The following is a 22,488-nucleotide window of genomic DNA, read 5'->3' as shown; positions in this document are numbered from 1 at the left end:
GCACGTAATCTGCACCTAGTGTGATTTAATCGTAATCATAAAAAAGTTGAATAATGTCTTTTAGCTCTAAACTCATGTAAAATGAATGTAGCAGCGAGTTAACAGTCGTAACGACTACCAATAAAAGAAAATGTAATGATAATTTCTTGAACTAACTCAATCTTTGACTCAAATATTGGTCAAGACACAAAACTCGAATAGTTTACGTATTTATAACTAGTTTTAAGTACTTTTTAAGTTATTTTGTGAAGGGCACGAGGTTGTGTTAGTATTTCTTACAGCATTAAAGAGCATAAGTTACAATAATAACAAAAGTTGTAAAGATTGTAATCACAATAAATAAGTTTCATCTAATGAATATTATTTTATGAATTTAAAAAATAAACACCCATCAAAATGATATCAGAGGGTTTCCTACCATCGCTTAAAGCAGTATTCTTTACAAATGACAGTTTAATATAATATACTATGACGTCCATAAAATAAAGTTTATAATATTCTCATTATTATATTCTGAAATAAGATCGTCAACAAAATTTAAATGAGACTGCTTTGAGCCATGATAGTAAGGAGCACATATCATCTTCAAGAAATAATATTCCGTAATCACACCTGCAGTCTTAGGGAATGACTGTGTTTTTTTATTGTGTTAGCAGTTAATCTTTTTTTTTTCTAAAAAAATATTCAATCATGTTTATTTGATTGCAAGAACTTTGGTTTCATACCAATAAACTTCATTTTACAAGACTAGAAGTAAAATTTCTACACTTTCCACAATGTCCTGACTTAAAAGGCAATTCATAAACTCTTAATTTCGTGTTGTCATAGTGTGTTAACTCGACAGTGGAGCAGAGTTGCAGTACGAAAGAGTTGTGGAATGATTTTGAGATAATATGTAACTTTTGCTAAAATCGCCAATCCAGGTTGTACAGTAGATAATCAAATTGGCTTAGTAGTGATGTTCTTTTCACTATAGTTGCTGTGAAAAAGATAGCGCTATTTTTAGGTATTCTAATTTATTTAAGTTTAATAAAAGTATGTACAACAGAATTGGCCCTATTGGGTTTAAGGAAATCATGTAAAAATTACCATAATATTTTGATGTTCACTAAGTAAACAAGTCTAGAAAAGAGACTTGCCATAGTAAGTTGAGTTTGGTCAAAATTGGAGCAGTAGGTATTTATAATGCTTAGCTTTCATCAAACAGATATCACAATTGTTTATGTTAGATAATTTACTGGTGTAATGATGGACATCAATGAGATAACTATATTCAAATTGCAAAATTCTTTATTCATGTCACACACATTTGTATCACAGCTACGAATGTATATGTATATATTTTTTTTTATTTACTTAAAAAACAGCTTTATTTTGGTAACTCCAACTACCTGTAAGTAAAGCTGAATTATATCTTAATCTTAATTAATGTTGATAAGTACTTGCGATACATTTAATCATTTAATCTTAAGTGCGTTAAATGGAACAGCCTCTCATGACTGAAAACACAGTGTTTATTCCTATATACAAGATGAAGCAATAATATATCACTTCCAAAGACAATTTCTATAAGTTATCGATATATTCCTTATAAGGGAAATAACGTTCTAAATGGAAAGCGCCTTATTTTCCGACGGACAATGATAGATATAATATTATTAGCTATAAGAAAAGTGCTGTGGAAAGTGTACACTTATAATATTTGATAATAGTGACGTCCAACATAAATGTTTATGTAACAGACTCTAGATAGATCCACATCTATTTAATTATGGCATCGTATGGTGGCGTAATAGAGTACATTTTTTTTAATTTCTTTTAATTGTGGATCATATACAAAATGTTATTGAATACCATCCAAATAAAATACACACATTTGCGAAGGTCTTGATTTTTTTGTTTCTGTTGCACATTGGAAAATGTGTCATTAAGGAGTCTATATACCTACTTGGTTTTTCCATTGTATTGAGTAAAATATTATTCTTCCCTGATACTAAATGAGTGTTTTTTTCTTGATAAGCGTATGTGTGATAGAGGCTGTAACTCTATAAATAAAACATGTATTCCCAGACTATGAAACACAAAATTTCAATATTGTATTGAAAGAAAAATATTTCAAACATGTTTAAACTTCATTCACTACCATATTGAATCGGTTTTTTACATTATTAAAAGTAGTATTCCATGGTAGTTGATAGTGTTCGAATTGTTAATTTATAGACTGGGAATGCATTATTAATATAGATACTAGTAAAAATTTAATTTAATAAATTTTGTAATAACATTAAGACATAATATTAACACAAGGTTGCACAGAAATCAACGTAAAGCCGGAAACGGGTGATAGATTGAAGTTATGAGAAAAATATAAAAAAATATTGTATGCACTTTACGGAATTATAGTTTAGTATCCAAAAAATAAAACAGAAAAGCTAACTGTTTTGCGATTTTTTTTTTGCAATGATACCATAAATATAACAGGGTTTCTGTAACTTACAGTAAAAAATTTAGACTGCCTCAGTTTGCCCAAGATTTTTGGCCTATCACTCGTTTTCGGCTTCACGCTGATTTCGCTGGCACCTTTAGCCTTAGTAGAAGGATTTGCTTACTCGTTATCGAAGAGTCGATTTTTAGTATGAAAATTTTTAAACATCCTTCCATGCTCACCTTGCCAACATTAAAATTGCCTACAATTCATTAGCTAGGCTTTTGGCAAAACGTTTGTAAAACAAAAATCGGAAGTACAGGATTAAAGACTTAAAAACGTGACATTAGGCCACTTTTTCTTTGACGATACAGATTTTGATATGCGAAAACGACTACTCGATTGCGAGCGAGCAAATCTTGCGCTAAGGCTTACTGGTTATATAAAAATTATGAAGTTGGTAAGAGTGGTCACCAAAATGTTTAAAAATAAGTCTGTATGAAGTGTTTATATACAGAGTTGTGGTTCCAGTCGTTAAAAGTGTTTACTACTTAAAATAAGATCCTTTTAGATTGACATGTTATTTATATTATTATCAAAACAAAAAGTTAAATAGATATGTTATAATAATTTACATTAATACAAAATTGATTTCTCCCACCATTCTTATTGAATCAAGTAATATTAAGCCAAAAACTTAACGACTGATAGACCTTTAGATTTTTATGATTAGGAATCTTGTATGTAATGTGCACCTATTTTATAAACTTTATTAATAAACGTGGCATACCGTCGGAATGCAGTGTTTTTTTCACGCTCTAACATTTGAAATGTGCTGTCAGTTGAAGTGTGATAAAATAGTGGATAACTTTTTCGACGCTATATCACGTTTAATAACAATGGGGTAGATATTTATGTCAATAATGTTGCTGGACACGAAATTTTTATTTCTATGTTTAGAAAATAAACAAAAAAACGTGCAAAAAATATGCAAACCTAATGTATAATTACTAGTAAATTTCAAAGTGGGTTACGAATCGATTTACTCCAAAGTTTATTTACATTTTCCCGAGAGTCAATCAAACAGTTCTTAGAATATTATACTTAGGGGGCGAAATTCAAAGCAAAATATATTTTTCTAACTAATCTGCTTCTGCTTTACCTACTAATACTTTTCTAAAAAAAACTAGTTTAAAAAAACTCATTAGCGGCTGGGAGCCTATAATATTTATTAGCTATACTCTTTTACCTGAAATAATAGGGTATTTTTGAGTTTCCCAAAATTCAAATTATATAGGCAATGGACCCTATGTCAAAAAAGTTTCATAATAAGCCTTAATGGTCCAAAAAATACTTCTAGGGCCTTTTTTCAGGCCTAACAATTTTATCACTGCGTGTAACCTGCTTTTGTTAATTTATAAACTTGCCCAAATGGTATAGTGAAATCAAGACAAATTTCGTGGTTTAACCTGCAAGAAAATTAAATCTTCCACCAAAGCTGTCAAAGTCGAAGTCTACTCAGATTTTAAAAAACGTTTTCACCCTTGTAGGTATATCTCGTATCTCGGGGCTTTAGTAAAGTTTTGTAGCGTAAATAAACTAAAAAAAAAATTACTTATTACCCGATAGGTTAAAAATCATATTCTTGAATACGTTACGCACAACAATACAAATAGCGTGCCTTTTAGCTCACGGATACTAGACTGTTCAATGGGAGCATATTATGGAATTTACTCCAATGATTGAGCTTTTACTATTCTCCTAGAGACAATTGACATCAAAGTAGACTAATTAATTATCATCAAATAAGATACATTATATAATAATTTAAAATCCAGCAACATTATCACTTTTAATAAATATAGTAATATAATGCATTGCTTTATGTAGTTCCTATTCCCCTAAACTTACAATTACCTAACGCCTTGTGTGGTTGTCTAACCCATCTTCCCTTTTGCAATTATATATAAATTATGAAAGCTTTTTTTTAACTAAACTGTAGACAAGTGTATGTCTTTGTTATATTGCATAAATAAATAATTTACTCAATATATAAATTTATTTCAAAATGTTGGTTAATTTAAGTAGATTAATATATTTTAATTAAATATTCATTTTGCATTTAAGTTGATGAAATAATCTGTCTAATATCATTAACATGGTTATTTTAATATGCATACATATTTCTACAGTGAAAATGAAGTTAATTATGCATTTTATGCCTTAAGACCTAACAAAATATTTTTTCATCCAATTGTTTTAGGAATTCAGGAGAAAACCTAAACAGGGTTGAACACTAAGAGTGGGTTAACGTTTTCACACAAGACAGAAAAGATATTTTGGGTCTATTAATTTAAGCGTTATGGAATAAATAAGGAAATTAAATACAAAGCTTTGGAATAGTTTTATAATTTTATTGTATCAATTTATATTATCCCTTACCTATGACTTGATTTTCACATTTTTAAACATTTAATACTAGCTTTTGACCATGTTTTATTGCGGTTTCTTACAAATCCTGCGGGAACTGTTTGTTGTCCTGGGATAAAAAGTAACCTATGTTACTCTCCGGCCTTTCAACTAACTTAAGTGAATTGGTTATTTAGCTAGGGCATTCAGGAAGGACAAGTTAAGTTTAAGTTACCAACTAGTACAAAAAAATATAAACCGACAAAAGTTACAGTTTTTAAGTTAATGCTGACAATTTAAATCGAAATGAGAAATTAGGCAACTGCAACATTATGATGATTCTTCAAGTAATAAATCTGCGCCTGCGACTCCAGCTCTTGTAACGATCGTACGACTGGTGCCATTTGTGTTACGTGATCCTGTAACAACATTTTATATGCTATAGTATTATTTACCGTTCGCGCCAAACCAGCCTTTTAGCTACATCTATTCTCTGAAATCCTTTGGCCTATGTTAGAGAAAGGGACATTCTAGAGATAAGGGACGTTAATTGTCAAAGAAGTCTGATATCACTTCGTTAAATTGGCCCCTAGACAGCAAATTTTATTCGTACATTAAATAAAGATTGCGTTAACTAAATTCGTAAACTAAATCTACGAGGGTACCAAACGCGAAGGAGCCGTAAAAATCTTGGCTGGGGGTTCATTTTAGTATGATCATCACATATTGTCATTGAGACTGTTTCAAAAACCACCTTGTTACGAGCAATAATTCACACCCAAGTTTACGCAAAGTTTATTTGAAAAATAAAACTTTTCTTGTTTAGTCTCCAGTAGGTCTATGATATTTAATTTCAAAAATGTTTTATTTATGTAGACCTTATCACAGGTACTTATGAAGCGTTCATACATTCAACATGTTACACTAATGTACCAATGTTAGTGATGGTGATAACTGCATTCGTTTTAACTTAATATTAATTAGGAACACTTAAATTTCCGAAGTGGTGATAGCCTATTGGTCATGACTTCGGCTTCACTTTCGGGAGGTCGAGAGTTCTCCTTTTTATCAAAGGCTTGTGAAATCCACCGATTCGTATCTGGCCCATGGGGTTGACTACATAAACCATTCTCATTCAAGAAACCTTAAATTTCTGAACATCATTAAAAATGTACAATAAAATTGAAACAATGAACTTACCTGATATCCGGAACCTGCTTGTTTTCTCTTCTGACCATAGACAACCTTTCCGTCAAACTCGTTGGAAGGCACCTTCATATCATTCTCAACTTGTTGTATTGTTATGTTTAAGTGATCCTCGATGTCTGCTAGATACTAAAACAGAATTGAAATTTCTTAAAACTAACCTATATCTCTGGGGATTCTCAAGCTGTAAAAAAGGCCACAAGTGTTAACGCAATATAACCACAAATGATATATAATATAAGTTTACTAAAGTCAATAAAGACAAGAATAATCTTTAAATTGTATAAAACAAAGTCGCTTCAGTCCCTGGTACGCTTAGATCTTTTATACACTACGGATTTTAATGCAGTTTTCAGTAATATATAGGTATAAGAGTGGTACAAGAGGAAGGGTTATATGTAGTATACAAGCATAGAGACAAAACCAAGAAATTCAAAAATTCGTATTATGATGTCGTAACAAACATAATTAACCGTTTAAACAATACAGTACTATTCCTTATACAATTAAATACATTAGAAACGTTGTGTATTTATTAAGATCAAAATTGCTACTAACATTAAATTCTACTTATTTTTAAAGCATATCAGAGATTTAAAAAGATGGGCATAGCGTCTGGCAAGCTCGATATTCAAACTCCAGGTACATTTATAACACGTAACGTAATGAAGAAAACGGTTCATAAGTATATTTCATAAGGAATCACCCCGTAAAAATATTAAATCAAAAGAAGCATAATTATTTATTCATACAAACTAATTCAAAAGATTGAAGATAAAAGACCGACACGTGTATAGTACCTCTAAGGTAAGCGACGCGTACCTAGTATGTTATAATAATATAAATCGTTTGGAAAAAAAAGAGATACATAAATATAAGGAACGTTATAGCCTAAAACTATTTATTGTTTAATTTAGGTTCCTCACAAGGCCTCGGACGTCACATAGTATTCTATGTCGATGTGTACAAAAGCTGTAGTAGTTCGAACCTCTATATTTTATGTCATGCCGGTGCCAATACACATATTTAAAACTCTTAACTGACAGGTCGAAAAACACAGTTCTATAATTTTCCTCGTGAAACATTGTGAAAAGGACAGCATTACATTTAGGTCTGCCAGTTGGAAGATTTGTGTACTACAATATTAGCACCAATGTCTGTTTTTGTCGTTACAAAAACCCGGTGACGGGTTTTTGATATGTCTTTCGGTAGATATGATACTGCTACTATTAATTACCTGTGGCTCATTGTACCACATACAGCATCCCTTCGGCCTGTCGTCAACGAGGTTTGTGTTCCAGCAGTTGCGGCCGCGAGACGAGCACCATTCACCGTGGTACCACACCTGCAATACAATTCTGTAGCCAACTTTTGCTTCTTGCTCCGTGTTTGTTTCTTTCTCATTTGGGTACCTTAAAACTATTTTAAATCACTCTCGGGTGATGGAGCTGTTCTAGGAGTATCTCTACGTGGTTCGATCCGAAATGAGGACATCCGTGGACGAACTAGAGCTACCGAACACCGGAGAACCGATGGACGTTGGGCCCTCAGATGGTAAAAAGGCAACCCCGCAAGAGTAAACGCAGCGATGGTCGAACCCCAACGAGATGGATAGCGAGTCGCTGGGAGCCGTTGAAAACAAGCGAGCCAGGACCGTAGATTTTGGAACCCTACAAAAGACCTATGTCCAGCAGTCAATCGGTAAAAGTGACGAAATAATGAACTAATATTTCATCACAGATTAAAATAAATGTAAATGCCCATTTTAATGGTTTAATGTCACTCAAAAAATCTAGTTTGAAAGGTAAACTTAAGAGAAAAAAATGTTTAAATCTATTCTATAATGCACTAAACGCGTCGCGTACAGTGGTTAAACAGATAATTAACAAACGAAAACATTTTATCTATAATATTAGTATGAACGAATAAATTCGATAATATTTAAATCTTCAAGAGTTTTACCTTTTCCGGTACAGTAGAAACAAGACTGATAGCTAGACCCATACGTTCAGCGCGACCGACACGACCAATACGATGGACATAATTGGACTTCTCATCCGGGAGGGTGATGTTGATCACTGAAACAATCATTTGAGTTATGTTTGGGAAATGCCTTATTTACGCTTTGACATTGTTTACTGTGGCATTTCACTTAAAATATATGGACTAATGAGGCTGAGAAAGTACATACAAATTGAATTGTACGATGTTTCGTACTACTAACTATATTAGAAGGTTTCTTGGAATGAAACCGCACCACTTTCGCACAAAATAGTAAAATGATTGTTAATGATCTTGAAAAAGAACAACTGATAATTTATTGCAACCTGTTCAATATAATCTGCTTTCTTCTCTGTTTTCTTCTATCCAATCACTTCTCACCACTAGACGAGACAACTTGACATTTAGAAAGTGCTTATAAAGTAAGTCTACTTGAAATAAATAAATATTGTAAACTAGCTTCTACCCGCGTTCTTCGTCGCATTTTTTACGGTTTTTCACAAAATCCATGGTAATTTTTTTTCCTGGGATGAAAAGTAGCCTATATTACTCTCCATCCTTTTAACTAACTCTATTTCAATAATCAAGTTGATTTGATAATTTATTTTATTAGCAATATTAGGATTTATAATATTAAGCAAGGAAGTAATGTAAAAGACTATTATAAAATTTAATAATGGTTATGAATTGAGGAAACAGATTTAATTTTAACTGTTAGCATCTCGTTATAACATGACTGTTTACAAATACCAATGAAAAAAAAGAGATTTACATTTTATCGTTGGTTATCATTTCACTCCAGTTAATCAGTAAATCTATGAAGTAAACTTTTTAACGCAAGATCATCAAATTTGGGTAGCAGGATCTACCTATTACTGAGAGAAGGGTTAACGCCGTAGTTTACCACGCTGGCCAAGTGAGGATTGTTACACTTTACACGCATTTGAAAACAATAGGTATGTAAACTCGCAGGCATGCAGTTGTTGTTTTTGATTGTTTCCTCACAATGCTTTACGTCACCGTTAAAACAAGTGATATTAAATTGCTTGGAACTCATATCCCCGAAAAGTTAAAGGTGCGTTCTGGGGATCCAACTCGGTCCTCCGAAAAGGAGGCCGAAGTCTTCAGCACGAGGCTATCACCGCTTATAGTTAAGTTGGCTCAAGAAGTTAGAACACAAAAAAAAAAAAAAAACTTACTGAAAGGCAGTCCGGATATATCAATGCCCCTGGCGGCCACGTCAGTGCATATGAGGAACTTGACCTGTTTCTGCTTGAACTTTTCTAAGTTGGACTTGCGCTCAGCAGGCTTGCGGTCCCCGTGCAGGCAAACACAGGAAAATTCGTTGCCAAAGGACTTAAGGTACCGTTCCATGTTATCACAATCAAGTTTTGTACGACAGAATATAATTGCCCTGGAAAATGTATGAGACTTGAACCAAAGAATTCTGTAGGTACACTTCCGGTTCTGACTCTGCTATTGAATTTTTTTGTATGTATTTATAAATATAAATGTAAGCAAGCTAAATTTTTAGTTGTCTGTTGTGTTGGTTTTTTGGAGCCGTGTATTTAATCGAGTCCGAAATTATTATGACCAGAAAACTGGATAGAGTAAAAGTATCCTTTAACAAACAAGCTATCTCAATGCATTATTAGAGACCGGTTCGGCGGTAAGTTATATTTTTTTTATATCTTACGGGAAATAGGGCTGGGATCTTTTCCGGGTTAAAAATAATATTACGTCTTTATCCAAGATACAAGCTGCAAATACGCTCCAAACTTCGGCAAGATCAGATCAGCCGCGGAGCTAAAATCCATACTTCTACTGTGATTTTTAAGCGATAAACTTTAAAACCATCCTCAAGCTTTTTTATCCAGAAGTTACATAAACAAAATTTAAATTCAGTAATAATAAGTTTTAAGCCTAAAATAGTGGCATTTCGGAGCAAGCTAGGAGAAAAATGGTACGGAGCGTCTTAATCAGCGGACGCCGACATTCATAAATGTATATGATGGACCAAAAAAACAGGTGTTTGATAGACATTAAGTCCAAGGAACCACATAACAGAGAGTTACTATTATTTAACGCGAACATAGTCAGAACTGGGAATTCAGATACCTAAATATATTGTAGGGCTTAATTTACCGATCCATTTTGTGCTCCCTTATAGCACGTACACAGTATTCTCCTTTGAGAAGTTTGACTGCTTCAGACAGTGTTTCCGGAGTTGTGTTCCCACTGCGGATATTGTCCTTTGCGTGTACAGCGTCAGTAGTTATTTGCCTATAAGCAAATCAAATTTAAAATGAAACTATAGACACAGGGAAATGAAAGTATAGATAATATTACAGAGTACAATTTATTATTTAAGCATGAGTGTTAACAAGACGAATTCTCTGGGGGAATTTGGAATGTGACACGCAATGTTTGAGGAAATCCTGAGAGATTATACTGAGAAAATATTTACTATTTCTTTTTTCCTATTTTTACTTACTTTCTAAGACTTTCCCAGGTACGGTCCTTCTGTGGGTCGACATTGACAACGACGTGGTGTACCGTCTCTGGCACGGCGTCTTCCCCTTTCAGATCTACCCAAGTCGGGAAGTGCATGAGCTTCTCCTGATATGATATTATTAATTATGTATGGTTAAACTGATGAACTAGTATTTAGATAATGTTTTACATTCCAAGTTTATCGGGATACAAAAAAGTAAGCGTCCACAATTCAAAGTGTTTCTGTATCCAACCCTGACCACGGGACATCTAGTACCTGGAGCTAATGTCTGGAAAACATACTACGGGAAGAGGCAACCGGCGCGTGATTTATACCTATACATATTTGACGGCAACTTGGAGGCTTTCTGAATCCGTGGGTCAGATTCCCAAAACCGGAAAATGTTTGTGTAAAACTTTCATGTTTGAAAGTTTTTTTCAGTGTCTGGATGTTTTTCAGTATTTTATAAGTATTTATGTATAATACTTATTCATAAAAATATTCATCAGTCTTCTTAGTACCCCAGTGGCGTGCATAGCCCTTGGACCCAGGGTATGCACAAGGTGTTCAGCACAAACATAAAGTAAAATTTATATTTTAGATATGTCGGTTTATAATCAAATTACTTTACGAAAGTTATATTTTTGATTGATTTAATACTATCGTCTATCTACTGCTAATTGAATAAAAGTACATACCCTGATTTACGTCACAAAATTATGACACACCATTCGGCAGCATTTTCTGAAGACACTGAAGATGATAATATTTTTTTCCAACATGTTTTTAGCGTCTTGATGAAAATTATTAATATCACAATATCCTTTATCATTCCACACTTTACGTATATTGGACAATAAAACAAAAGGAAAGCAAAATAATCGATTGGTGTGTACAAAGCCGCTTAGTCAAGAATAGTTTTCGTAATATTTATTATTTAACATACGTTTTACTTTATCACCTTTTTGCGGATATTTGTAACATTGGTACCTACACACCTTCCTTTGCGAATGATTTTTAATTTTACGATATAGGGATAGAAATTAAAGTTGTCTCTAAGTACTTTTTCCAGGCACACTGAACCCAAACAAAGACCGCACGAATATGCTTTCATTATAAAATGAATGAATAAACTATAAAATAACGTTAACACATTAAACTATCACTACTCAAACTTTTATAAGTTGCTGAATTTATGCACTTTAACCGTTTATTTATCACCAACACCATAGAGCATTGTTCGAAGGTAAACAATAATGGCGATTGAATATGCTAATGATAATATTGCAATAGAAATTAGTCAAAATATGTCTTTAATTTTTTTGTAAGTATGGGTACGAACGCTATTTTATTTTGATATGTCAACAATAAATAGAAACAATATTTATTGTTAACTTTCTCACTTTCCAATAATTCCTGGAATACTTTTCATAAAAAAATCAAACACGTAATTGATTATCCACTTCCGTAAGCAGTGCTTATAGAAACCCATACTTAAAGAATTTATGAATGAAACTGTTCTTGTGTTAACCGATGCTAATCTTGTAAGTACAAGCGCACGATTATAACATTACACGACACACACTACTAACTTGCACGCACACATCTAGCAGAACGATTCTTTCTTTGGGCGTGCTTATTTTATTTGATATTTCTATGCAACAGTAGAGGGCGTCATATGTCGAGTGATTCATAATAATTGATTTACCCTGCAATCGATAAAATGAGATTTAAATAATAATATAGGTATTTTTACGTGTTTTAAAAGGTAAATGTTTAGCATTTACGGTTAATAATTAAAATACGAAGTAGAAGATTTTATTTTGTAAGCTATACCTACGCCTCGCGCGCTGGTTGCGCTGTCGCCTGTCTAGCGACAATTGACCTAGAAGTTTGGCCGCTCATTACTAGATGGCGCTTTCATATATTTTTTACTTAGTGTTTTTTTAATTACAAAACTTTAATGGTCCTATCTGAAGGTTCTTTAAGACCCTGAGGGTAGGGTATGCACTGTTTATTTGCATATATGCAATGCACGCCACTGTAGTACCCATAACACAAGCGCTTACTTTCGGGCTAGATGACGATATGTATATTGTCGTAGTTTATTTATTATTAATTATTGTACAAATTAGCACGACGCGCTTTGTACTGTGGCCAGCACATTAAACGGAATTTGGCACGCAGACGCAGTAATTGTTAACATTTAACAAATGATCGTTTTGGTCCTCTCAAAACAGTTTTGCTCAAATAATTTATCAAATAGTCAAATGAAAATCTACTTTATAACATTTTACACATCCATGGCATGGCAAGGATGGCTAAGGTATAGTTTAACTGAATGTGCCCGAATATTCAATATATGTAAAAAAATGTAATTAATTGTAATTTAATTTCTTGTTATTCTTCTATATTCTATAGCGACCTGTAAGTTTTCCTAAACAATAAAAAAATAAGATTATTAGAAATAAATTCGATAGTTTCATACCGCCATTTTTTTAACTTCAAACGCGTGCAACGTCGCGGAACACACGACCATTTGCAAACGTCGCCCGTCCGATGTGATCTTTGGTATTTGTCTGTGAAGCCTCTCAATGAGTTCCCCGCAGCCAGATTTCAGGAGTCCGTCCGCCTCGTCCAGTACAAAGAATCGGCAATGTGTAAGAGCTAAATAACCTGTAAAATTTTCCACAGTATGTATTACATCTTCATGGACTCAGGGTTTTTATTGGCTCAAGACGTTTGTTGATAGTAAAAGTAACAGGTGTAACCTAAAATTACCTAACTAGAGTCTATAAAAATAAGGATACAAGGGGCTGATTTTCCGAGGGTTAAAGGTAAAACCTTTGTAAGTAAGACATTTTATAAGAATTATACTGACCTCCCTGAATAAGATCTTCTAGTCTACCAGGTGTACCGACGACGATATCAACACCAGAGTTCAACTGATTTATTTGATCCTTCACGTTGATACCACCCACCACTAGCAGTTCTTGCACCTTCGGGTTGTCCAAGTGTTTCTTGAACATTGCTATTTGTGTGCAAGTCTGTTCCGCTAGCTCTCTCGATGGCTAAAAATTACATTCGTATTGTTACATTTTAAGGTGGAGTGACTTACAGAAGCGGTGATGATGAGGGCTTCGACTTCACTTTTGAGAAGCAGATTTCGAATCCCAGCTCGCACCTCAAACATTTCCAAGTTATGTGTGTTTTAGCAATTAAAATATAGCTTGCTTCAACGGTGAAGGAAAACATCGTTCTCCATAATGTTCTCCTTAGGTCATAAATTAAATGCAATTCTTCTTCTTCTCCTTAGGTCATAAATAAAATGGAATTCTTCTTCTTCTCCTTAGGTCATAAATAAAATGCAAATGTACTGTTTGTTGCAATGAGGGTGAGACTAAAAAGTTTTGCTTACTTTATTACCTCAATTATTATTGCCTGTGGGGCATTATTAACTATCTTTACAGCTCCTGTGGCCGCAACAGCAGAAACTACATTATGTTTCACATATTCCTTTGGGGCCTGGCATACTGCAATGTAATCTCCTGTAGGGGGGTGCTGAAAATAGATATTAATGTTAACCCTTGCCTGTGTGTTTTTTATAACAATATAAAATATAGTTGTAAAAGTTTCATAAAGTCAAAATTCATTTATTTCAAGTAGGCCCAGTTTATAAAAACTATTAAACGGTCGGAAGAGAGTCGATTCTACCGAGAAGAGCCGGCAAGAAACTCTGAAGTTTGCTCTTATTCAAAATAATTGTACAGTTTAGAATCTTTTAAGTTTTCTATCTTGTGGGAGATGAGCGAAGCCTGCTTCCAGGCAGCCTATTCATCAAGAAATTCATCAATCGTATAGTAACCATGATTTATTAAATGTCTTTTAACACATTTTTTAACTTATGCATTTGCAGGACCAATATTACCTTGGGAATCATATTATAAAAGCATACTCAATCTATCAAAACAATATGCAGATGTCACTAACTTATGTCCATTTTGAGTAAGGCGGTGGATATAAATGACGGTCCATTGGCGCAGTTTGCAGCGACCCTGCTTTCTCAGCCAAAGGCCGTGGGTTCGATTCCCACGACTGGAAAATGTTTGTGTGATGAACATGAATGTGTTTCAGTGTCTGGGTGTTTATCTGGATATTATAAGTATTTTATGTATATTATTCATAAAAATATTCGTCAGTCATCGTTGTACCCATAACACAAGCTTCGCTTACTTTGGGGCTAGATGGCGATAAATAAATAAATAAATAAATATACTACGACAATACACATATTGATGCGATGTGTGTATTGTCGTAGTATATTTATTTATATAAATAATATCCACATTTTGTTTATAAAGAGTAATGTTTTGCCTTACAAATACTATATTGTTATAAATATATTGTGAGGCTACCATAAGTATACATATTTCTTTAAATTTTTTACAGAGGAATTCATGGGATTTAAGTTTATATATAGGCCGTACAGCTCTTTTCTGCAATATGAATATAGTTTCAACATCAGCAGCTTTGCCCCATAATGTGATTAGCAAAGAACCATTGATTAAAAGCAAATTTTTCTAATCTCCCTAAAATAACAATGTATTTTTATTGTTTTATAAGTTAATTTAAAAAGAAAAATTAAACAAATGACACTACATACACTACAAAGGACGAGTTTAGAGATATTTTCTCTTTTATATATTGCGACAGAATCAGAAAGCAGAGCCACTGTAAAATTACCAAATTCTTCCTCAATACTAATGTAATATTTCTAGTTAAGATTTACATGAATTACAAATAATTTGATGACATTATAACAAATTGTGCTTACCTTCAAGGGGGAGGCACCAAAGTTAAAGCTCATTTCTGCATTTTTAAGAACAACTGCTGGAAAATAACAGTCTGCACGACGTGATTGGTCTAATTTGAAAGCTACACCGAAATCTTCACCATTTTTAGTGTATCTAATTTCACCATTGTTTAAATTCAACAGGCAACCTATAATTGTAATTATAATTATTTATGATAGTTTGTTAACTTTTGTTTTATTATACCTATGTAACTTTGTACTTACCATGTATGTGTAGTCTATGAATATACATAATCATAATGTTTTCAATTTTAATGTCGTTATTACAAAATCATACGTCTATGATAAAAGTGGACAAAAATTATCGTGTCTAAAATAGAAAATGGCCTAAAAAAAGCTTTTAGGAGGTTTGTCTTACAAATCACAGTAAATAATTAATTAATCATAATATTACAATTGAACATAATCTGTCACATTTTATACTCCTTGCACTGGTTGAGTACCAGTATACTATAACACTAGATTAGTTGTTCCAATTAATGCATACATTAAAAAAAATTCAATACAAGCCCTCAACTGTAGTCTCACCAGGTGATAAAAGATGATGCATTTTATGATGGTCTAACACGGACTAGCCTGTTATACTACCTAACAGGCTAGTCCATATGGCAATTATATCTCCATACCCCTAATAGTTTTCTACGCAGCATTTTACCAGAATGCTGAATCACTTGACAGCACATATTGCTTGGTGGGGTGGTAACTAGCTGCAGCTAGAGCCTTCCACCAAACAAAGTAAAGTATTTCAGTATTTAATATTTATCAAATACATATACATAATGATTTAAGCTTAACAACAAAAGACTCTGTCTTTCCTGGTGACAGAAGCGCTCAATCATTTTTTGTGTGTGATTTTTATTATATATTAAAATTTAATGTTATAATTTTCAATAATAAAATACTAAACATCCGATAAAATATATATCTCTACCAACCAATGACATCATTTTTTCCATAAGCTGTGCCATAATCATCAAACTGCTTTGCATTAGACTTTTTGCCGGTTCCACCAAATCCAAATCCCAGTCTATCTGTACCTAGATCCAATCTTGCCTGGTGACAAGACAAAACAATTATATACTAAATAAAATAAAATTTAAACAGCGATTGTCCAGGGCAAGGATTTTGGACCCTAAAGTTTTGGTGGGACTCAATTCAATCCCTGACATGCTAGTTACTCTCAGGAATATTTTACTGATACATTAACATTAAAACTTTCAATTAATAAGCATGTAGGACTTCTAATTCACTTTTGGGAGAGTCTGAATCCCAGGACGAACCTCCAAGTTTTCTAAGTTATGCACGTTTTAAGAATTTAAAATATCACTTGCTTAAATGGTGAAGGAAAACATTGTAAGGAAACCTGCATGCTGACAGTTCTCCATACTGTTCTCAAAGAAGTGTCCACGCTGGCTCCATGCGAGTTGGTGGACTACAGCCTTAACACCCTCTCATTATAGGAGGACGCCCATGCCCTATAGTAAGCTGGTAAAGGGTTGATATGATGATGATGATGATAGGTAGATTACCTATCTACCTATAGCAAAATTTATATGCTTACAGGGTTAAAAAGATAATACCAGAAAGCTCTTTGTCTATATTAGTTTACATTAAAACTAACAACTTTTGTTCTATGACTTTTTTGTAACTCAATAGTTTGTGAAATATGCACTTTTTACTACTCTGACATTGTCAAATTACATGTATATGATTTTACAGTGCAATGTCAGTGACATAGCATGATCTATAATTTTTTTTGTATAAAATGAATTAATACTGAGTTTTGAAAAGTTGTGGGAAAAATGTAGTTTGTTTTAATTATAGGAACTAAAGGCAGAGAGCTTTCTGATATTTCTATTTAACTCTGTATAGTATTAAAATAAATTAATAGTTCTAAAAGTTGAGCTACCCTTGTTTTTTTTAAATAACTCGTAACTTTTTTTTAAATAATTCTGAAGTATTACTCCCCTAATGGATAGAAATATAACATGGAATAGAAGAGGCCTTATGGACTGAACCAGAACCTAAAAAATTAGCAAAAGTTATTTTAATAGTAACTAGCAACCCACCCAGATTTTGCACTCATACAAATTACAATAAAAGTGTAGTCCCTGCTATTTATACTTGCTATTCAATAACTTCAGAGATTCCATAATATCAAATGGCCACTGGCTAGCTAGAAACTTTCTAATGACAATCATGCACGAAAAATGTTTTTATAAACTTACAGCCTGAGTAGACCAGCCAACACGGCATAACCCTTCATCAGTAACCATAGCTTCAAAATAATAGGAACCCTTCGTATGCACTCCCTTGGTGGCCCTACATCCGTGCCAGCCATTAGCGTCTCGAGATTGGCATCTAAGGCCATCTGGAGTCACTGCTAAGGCGTCAGTGCGATCAAAAAAAGACATTGTCCACTCTGTTGAAATCTGTTGTATAGCTTTACTAGATTTTCCTTCTTGTATATCTTTTAGTGTTTCCCATACTATCTGCAATATTGGCAAGCAGAAAGCGCCGGTTTTACCACTACCGGTCTCTGCTGCCATGAGCACGTCACCTCCACCTAAGATAAGTGGTATAGCTTCTGCTTGTACATCTGTTGGAAGGGTCCAATCCATTTCGTCTATAGCCTTCCCCAATTCGGGAAGGACCCCGAATTCTTCAAACGCAGTCATATCTCAGAATTTAATCTGAATAAAAATTGTCTTTAGCGTCAAACACCTACAAATTTTACCACAGATTAAGAGAGAAGCACTAACCACAGAGTACATTAACACTAACATTTTCTAGAGTATTAATGTATTTTCTATGGCAGACAATGTCACAAACTCACAAATTTTACCTCTTTTTAATATTAAATACAAGTGAATGGTGAACTACGTTGAGGTTATGAATATGATTGAACGACGAGCGAATTAATGATTTTTGGCTGCTTTAAGTTTCGGACTAATTGGTTTATGTTTAGTAAAAGCTTGAGTACGAGGCCGTAAAATAAATTAAAAAAAAAGCTGTTACAGCTGTTCTGTTCAGCTATGGAGGGTAGAGGTAAGGAGAGTCATCTGTGTATATGAAAATGTGTCGTCAAAATGTATTAAATTAGGATGGCGCCACATTTGCATCAGGGTAACTCTTAAAAGCAGCGCCAAATATAAATATTGTTAGAGTAGGCTTGAAAAATAAACAAGGAAGTATGGAGATACAAGGAAGTAAGGTTATATTTACCACAATATTTTGTACAACGTAAGTTGTTGAAATTCTCAATAATTATCTACTTTAGTCGATAATGACATTAAATTTTTTAACTCGGCATACTTCAATTCATCTACGATTGCTACATTCATACCATACCCTGTGCATCCACCAGCGCCATTGTGGAGGATTATTGAACTGTTATTTAGCGCATACACTGGACACTTTTTCAACTTTTCTCCCATATAAGATGACTCTCCTTACCTATACCCTCCATAGTTCAGCAGTCATTCAAAATCAAAACAATTGGTTAACCTCAAATATTACGTGAAGCAATTTAAACTTTAAAAAATAATATTGTTCTACGATTGGCTGTAAAATGGAATTTGAACCTAACTTAGATAGTAAAATTCAGAAGACATCTAAACTATCACAGTTTGGCAAAGCTTTGATTTATACTACAGGTGGTTTAGCAGTTGGTGTGAGCATTATATGTATACCATTTGTATCACCTGCTTTTAGAAAAGTTTGTCTACCCTATGTACCAGCTACTACTGATCAGTTGGCAGGAGTTACTGCGGCACTGAAGGGTCGAAGTGGAAGACTGTTAGACATTGGGTCTGGAGATGGCAGAATAGTATTTACAGCAGCTAAACTTGGTTTTAAAGCCGACGGAGTAGAACTTAACCCAGTTTTAGTCTATTTCTCTAGAGTTTCAGCACTTATCAATCGTCAACATCGCGAAACCAAGTTCTACAGACAAAATCTATGGAAATTCAATTTGACTCCTTATAATAATATAGTAATATTTGGTGTAGAACAAATGATGAAAGATTTTGAAAAAAAAATATTACTTGAAGTTAAAGATGGTACAGTGGTGGTAGCTTGTAGATTTCCATTACCTAATATGATACCAATTGAAACTATAGGACATGGTGTTGATACTATTTGGAAATATGTTGTAAAAAGATAATACTGATTGAACATTATTCATATATGTTTATATCTTGTATGTACTTAAAATATGTTTCATAATTTATTAATAAAGTTTAAATGTCAAAAGCGACCACTTCTTTTTCTTCCTGTATATTTTGTGTCAGGTTTGGTGTCTTTTCCTTGTTTCCTTCTTTTTTCCTTCTTTTCTAAGAGCCAAGCTCTTGTATTTTTCAAAGGTTTACCTCTAGCCCCTCTTGATGCCTCTCTTTTTGCATACTTGACTTGGAGTGAATTATCACATTCTTCTGTACCTAGAATATAAGCATAAAGTATTACTATTTGTGTTATTATACCCATTTTAAGCACCATAGCTTATTAAGATTAGGTATAAAGTAATAATAATAATTTATTTATTACATATAGAAAAATGTATACAGCAGGAATCTCCTTATGAACACAGTGATAATCTATTGATTTGTGCAAAAGGAGTGCTTAAACACTAGCACTAAGGTAACTTGTGTTACGGGAAAGTAGAAGTATAGCAAAATATATTATTCTACATATGTGATTTACTTTATGGCCACAATTGTCAAGATTGGCAAAGTAGCTTTATGCATATGCATGAGCAAATTAATAATGACATACCTAGAGCCTGAGGTAATGGTGCAGCCCCTCCAGTCATAAGAACAAGAAAAAACTTTTTAGCTTTAGCTGAATTTGGATAGTCTACAACAACACCTCCATAGAAACCTGCCTTCATAGCTTGTGTAGTCAGCAGATCTAACTGACTCTCATTCTCTGGATAAAATTGAAAAACTGCTCTTGCTGATCTTGACTAAAAAATAAAATAATTTTTTTTGAGTAGGTATTTTAACAAAATAATATTAGTTATATATGCAAAAGTGTGTCTGTTTGTATGTTTTTGTTTGCTATATCCAAAATCTGGATGAACTTTAACACAATAATTGTAGCTGTTGCAGTCTGGATATATTCATCCTGGAAAAGCTTCTGGTAAAGTTGTCACAGGATTGAATACTAAATTTGTTTTCATGAATCAGTTTGCACCATGGAGACAGCTATAGGAAATTCATCTTGGGAAAATTAAAGGTATTCTTCTGGATTTTTTTAAACCCAAAATAAAAACTGTTAAAATGGCTGGCAATCATCATCATCATCATCATATCAACCCATTACTGGACCACTAGAGGGCACGGGTCTCCTCCCACAATGAGAAAGTCCCTAGTCCACCATGCTGGCGCAGTGTGGATTGTTAGACAGTGAAATTTAATAAAAAAGTCACCTGGTCACATTAGATGAAGTTATGAATAAGGACTTCCTCAGTTGGGTTCTTAATTGTTAGCCATTCATGAGTTCAATACCAATCAAATTTCTATTCAGATATTAACAGCAACTATAAATATTATATTAAAAAAAATAGTAAATAATATTATAACTTAAATTACCAATGATGCATATAAAGTACTGAAGAATTTATATAATCTTTTAACTGGTTGATGCGATTTTTTATCTGCATTGAAGAGCCACTGCAATGCAGATACTGAAACTGCCCCATCAAAACTGCCAGCTTTGAATGGTACTCCCTCACCCATATCAGCAAGGACCAAATCACCCTCTGTCTCTCTTTCCAATGCAACATCTGTTAAATTAAAATGAATCATTATAGTTCAAATCCATTCCTGTTGTTGAAGTGACATATTTAAACATTAATAAGTAAATCTAATCTTATTTACTCAGGTAACTAAACAATAATATATAATTAGTTTGATGAGAAATACAATAAATTGCTGGGTACCTAACATAGCTGAAGAGATGTCTAATCCAATCCACATATGTCCATATTCCTCTAGAACAGAACCAGAAAGGCCGGATCCACAACCAATATCAAGAAGTAAGCTTGGAGAATCTTCTGGTAATACTAACAGCTCCACACATCGCTCAGTCATTTGTGCTTGTATATCTATTATTCGTGAGCTAAAAAAAACATTATGATTTCGGCTTAGGCTTATATTTAATTAGTACATAATTATAGATTAAATTATAACATTTTCAAAGTAGAAAAAAATTATATTAGTATCAGTTTATTAGTATTACTATATTATTGAGAAGTATTTAACAAATTTGTCATGAAGAGCCAATTGCTATCATCTACTTACTTCTGTGTATATTTTCTAGCTTCATCTTCGTTATAAAACTAAAATAAAAAAAGGATATGTTGAAAACGATTATTTACTTTATGAAACCACATTATATTAATATAAAACTTACAAGTTCTGGTGGAGCTTGATGTTCTGGTCTTTTAGACATTTTCTTAGTTTTAGTAATATGGGAAAAAATAACGCAAACGACTAAAATGAAAATTTAAAATACCGCACAAAATAAATCCATGCTTTACAATATTTAGCAACACTTGACAATTGACTTGACAGTATGATTATTTCCGATGTAGGTAACGTCAAAACTAAAAATGTTATCTACGGTGAGAATGAGAATTGACGTAAAGACCGTTCCTCTTTAATTGACGCGTGAAGTATTCAGTGTTGCAAGTCTCAATATGAAATGCCGTTTCAAGAAATAACTGTAACTATACTTATAATATCTACACCACCATTTAACCTAATTTTTTTTATTGATTTCTTGAGCTGATTTACTCTTTTTCATGGTGTAGGTGAGTCTATTTCTATTTCACAGTAGTTTCCTGTTGTTTCGCGGGGAACTACTGTGAAACAAAACGCTACGTAATGTTTGACGCATAATAGTAGACTCTAATTTTTAGAATGGACGCAATGAAACATGCAACACCAAATCCAGTACAAGCAATTTAAGCCAAGCAGTTCACGTGTCAAAATAAAATGAACGGACCGAACAAGTAAGTCCACAGATTGTAACTAGTAAATAGATCAATCTAGCTGATCTGTAAACTTGTAAGCACAG

The 22,488-nt window shown here is 33.2% G+C and overlaps 3 protein-coding genes across 3 annotated transcripts; 1 reads left to right on the top strand and 2 right to left on the bottom strand.

Moving 5' to 3' along the window:
• Nucleotides 1–4,818: 4,818 nt before the first annotated feature.
• On the bottom strand, nt 4,819–18,160 carry LOC120628231 (ATP-dependent RNA helicase Ddx1). Its single transcript, XM_039896498.1, has 13 exons — nt 17,637–18,160; nt 16,344–16,461; nt 15,370–15,536; nt 13,962–14,096; nt 13,417–13,606; nt 13,024–13,211; nt 10,536–10,660; nt 10,187–10,324; nt 9,241–9,455; nt 8,003–8,118; nt 7,278–7,385; nt 6,035–6,169; nt 4,819–5,253 (listed from the first exon to the last, which is right to left on the bottom strand). The coding sequence occupies exons 1-13, from the start codon at nt 18,084–18,086 to the stop codon at nt 5,149–5,151; spliced, it is 2,190 nt and encodes a 729-aa protein (XP_039752432.1). The 5' UTR covers nt 18,087–18,160; the 3' UTR covers nt 4,819–5,148.
• A 713-nt stretch (nt 18,161–18,873) lies between these two features.
• LOC120628235 (ATP synthase subunit C lysine N-methyltransferase) lies at nt 18,874–19,643 on the top strand. Its single transcript, XM_039896504.1, has one exon. It carries the CDS (start codon nt 18,980–18,982, stop codon nt 19,571–19,573), a length of 594 nt encoding a protein of 197 aa, XP_039752438.1. The 5' UTR covers nt 18,874–18,979; the 3' UTR covers nt 19,574–19,643.
• Nucleotides 19,588–21,970, bottom strand: LOC120628234 (probable 18S rRNA (guanine-N(7))-methyltransferase). Its single transcript, XM_039896503.1, has 6 exons — nt 21,823–21,970; nt 21,711–21,748; nt 21,350–21,528; nt 21,000–21,193; nt 20,182–20,371; nt 19,588–19,847 (listed from the first exon to the last, which is right to left on the bottom strand). The coding sequence occupies exons 1-6, from the start codon at nt 21,859–21,861 to the stop codon at nt 19,657–19,659; spliced, it is 831 nt and encodes a 276-aa protein (XP_039752437.1). The 5' UTR covers nt 21,862–21,970; the 3' UTR covers nt 19,588–19,656.
• Nucleotides 21,971–22,488: the final 518 nt, after the last annotated feature.

The sequence above is a fragment of the Pararge aegeria genome, chromosome 12, assembly GCF_905163445.1.
Source record: "Pararge aegeria chromosome 12, ilParAegt1.1, whole genome shotgun sequence".
NCBI lineage: Eukaryota > Metazoa > Arthropoda > Insecta > Lepidoptera > Nymphalidae > Pararge > Pararge aegeria.
This window is presented reverse-complemented; position numbering and strand designations above follow the sequence as displayed.

What these genes read in the sequence shown, in the direction of transcription:
- LOC120628234 (XM_039896503.1), bottom strand. Translation starts at nt 21,861, where the DNA reads ATGTCTAAAAGACCAGAACATCAAGCTCCACCAGAACTT. An exon ending in GTACTTTATATGCATCATTG is followed by an intron (nt 20,372 to 20,999) that starts GTAATTTAAGTT and finishes TTTATTTTTTAG; the next exon opens with TCAAGATCAGCAAGAGCAGT. An exon ending in ACCATTACCTCAGGCTCTAG is followed by an intron (nt 19,848 to 20,181) that starts GTATGTCATTAT and finishes CTTATATTCTAG; the next exon opens with GTACAGAAGAATGTGATAAT.
- LOC120628235 (XM_039896504.1), top strand. Translation starts at nt 18,980, where the DNA reads ATGGAATTTGAACCTAACTTAGATAGTAAAATTCAGAAGACATCTAAA.
- LOC120628231 (XM_039896498.1), bottom strand. Translation starts at nt 18,086, where the DNA reads ATGACTGCGTTTGAAGAATTCGGGGTCCTTCCCGAATTGGGGAAGGCT. An exon ending in TTGGTGCCTCCCCCTTGAAG is followed by an intron (nt 14,097 to 15,369) that starts GTAAGCACAATT and finishes ATCTATTTTCAG; the next exon opens with CACCCCCCTACAGGAGATTA. An exon ending in ACCTGGGAAAGTCTTAGAAA is followed by an intron (nt 10,325 to 10,535) that starts GTAAGTAAAAAT and finishes ATTTGCTTATAG; the next exon opens with GCAAATAACTACTGACGCTG.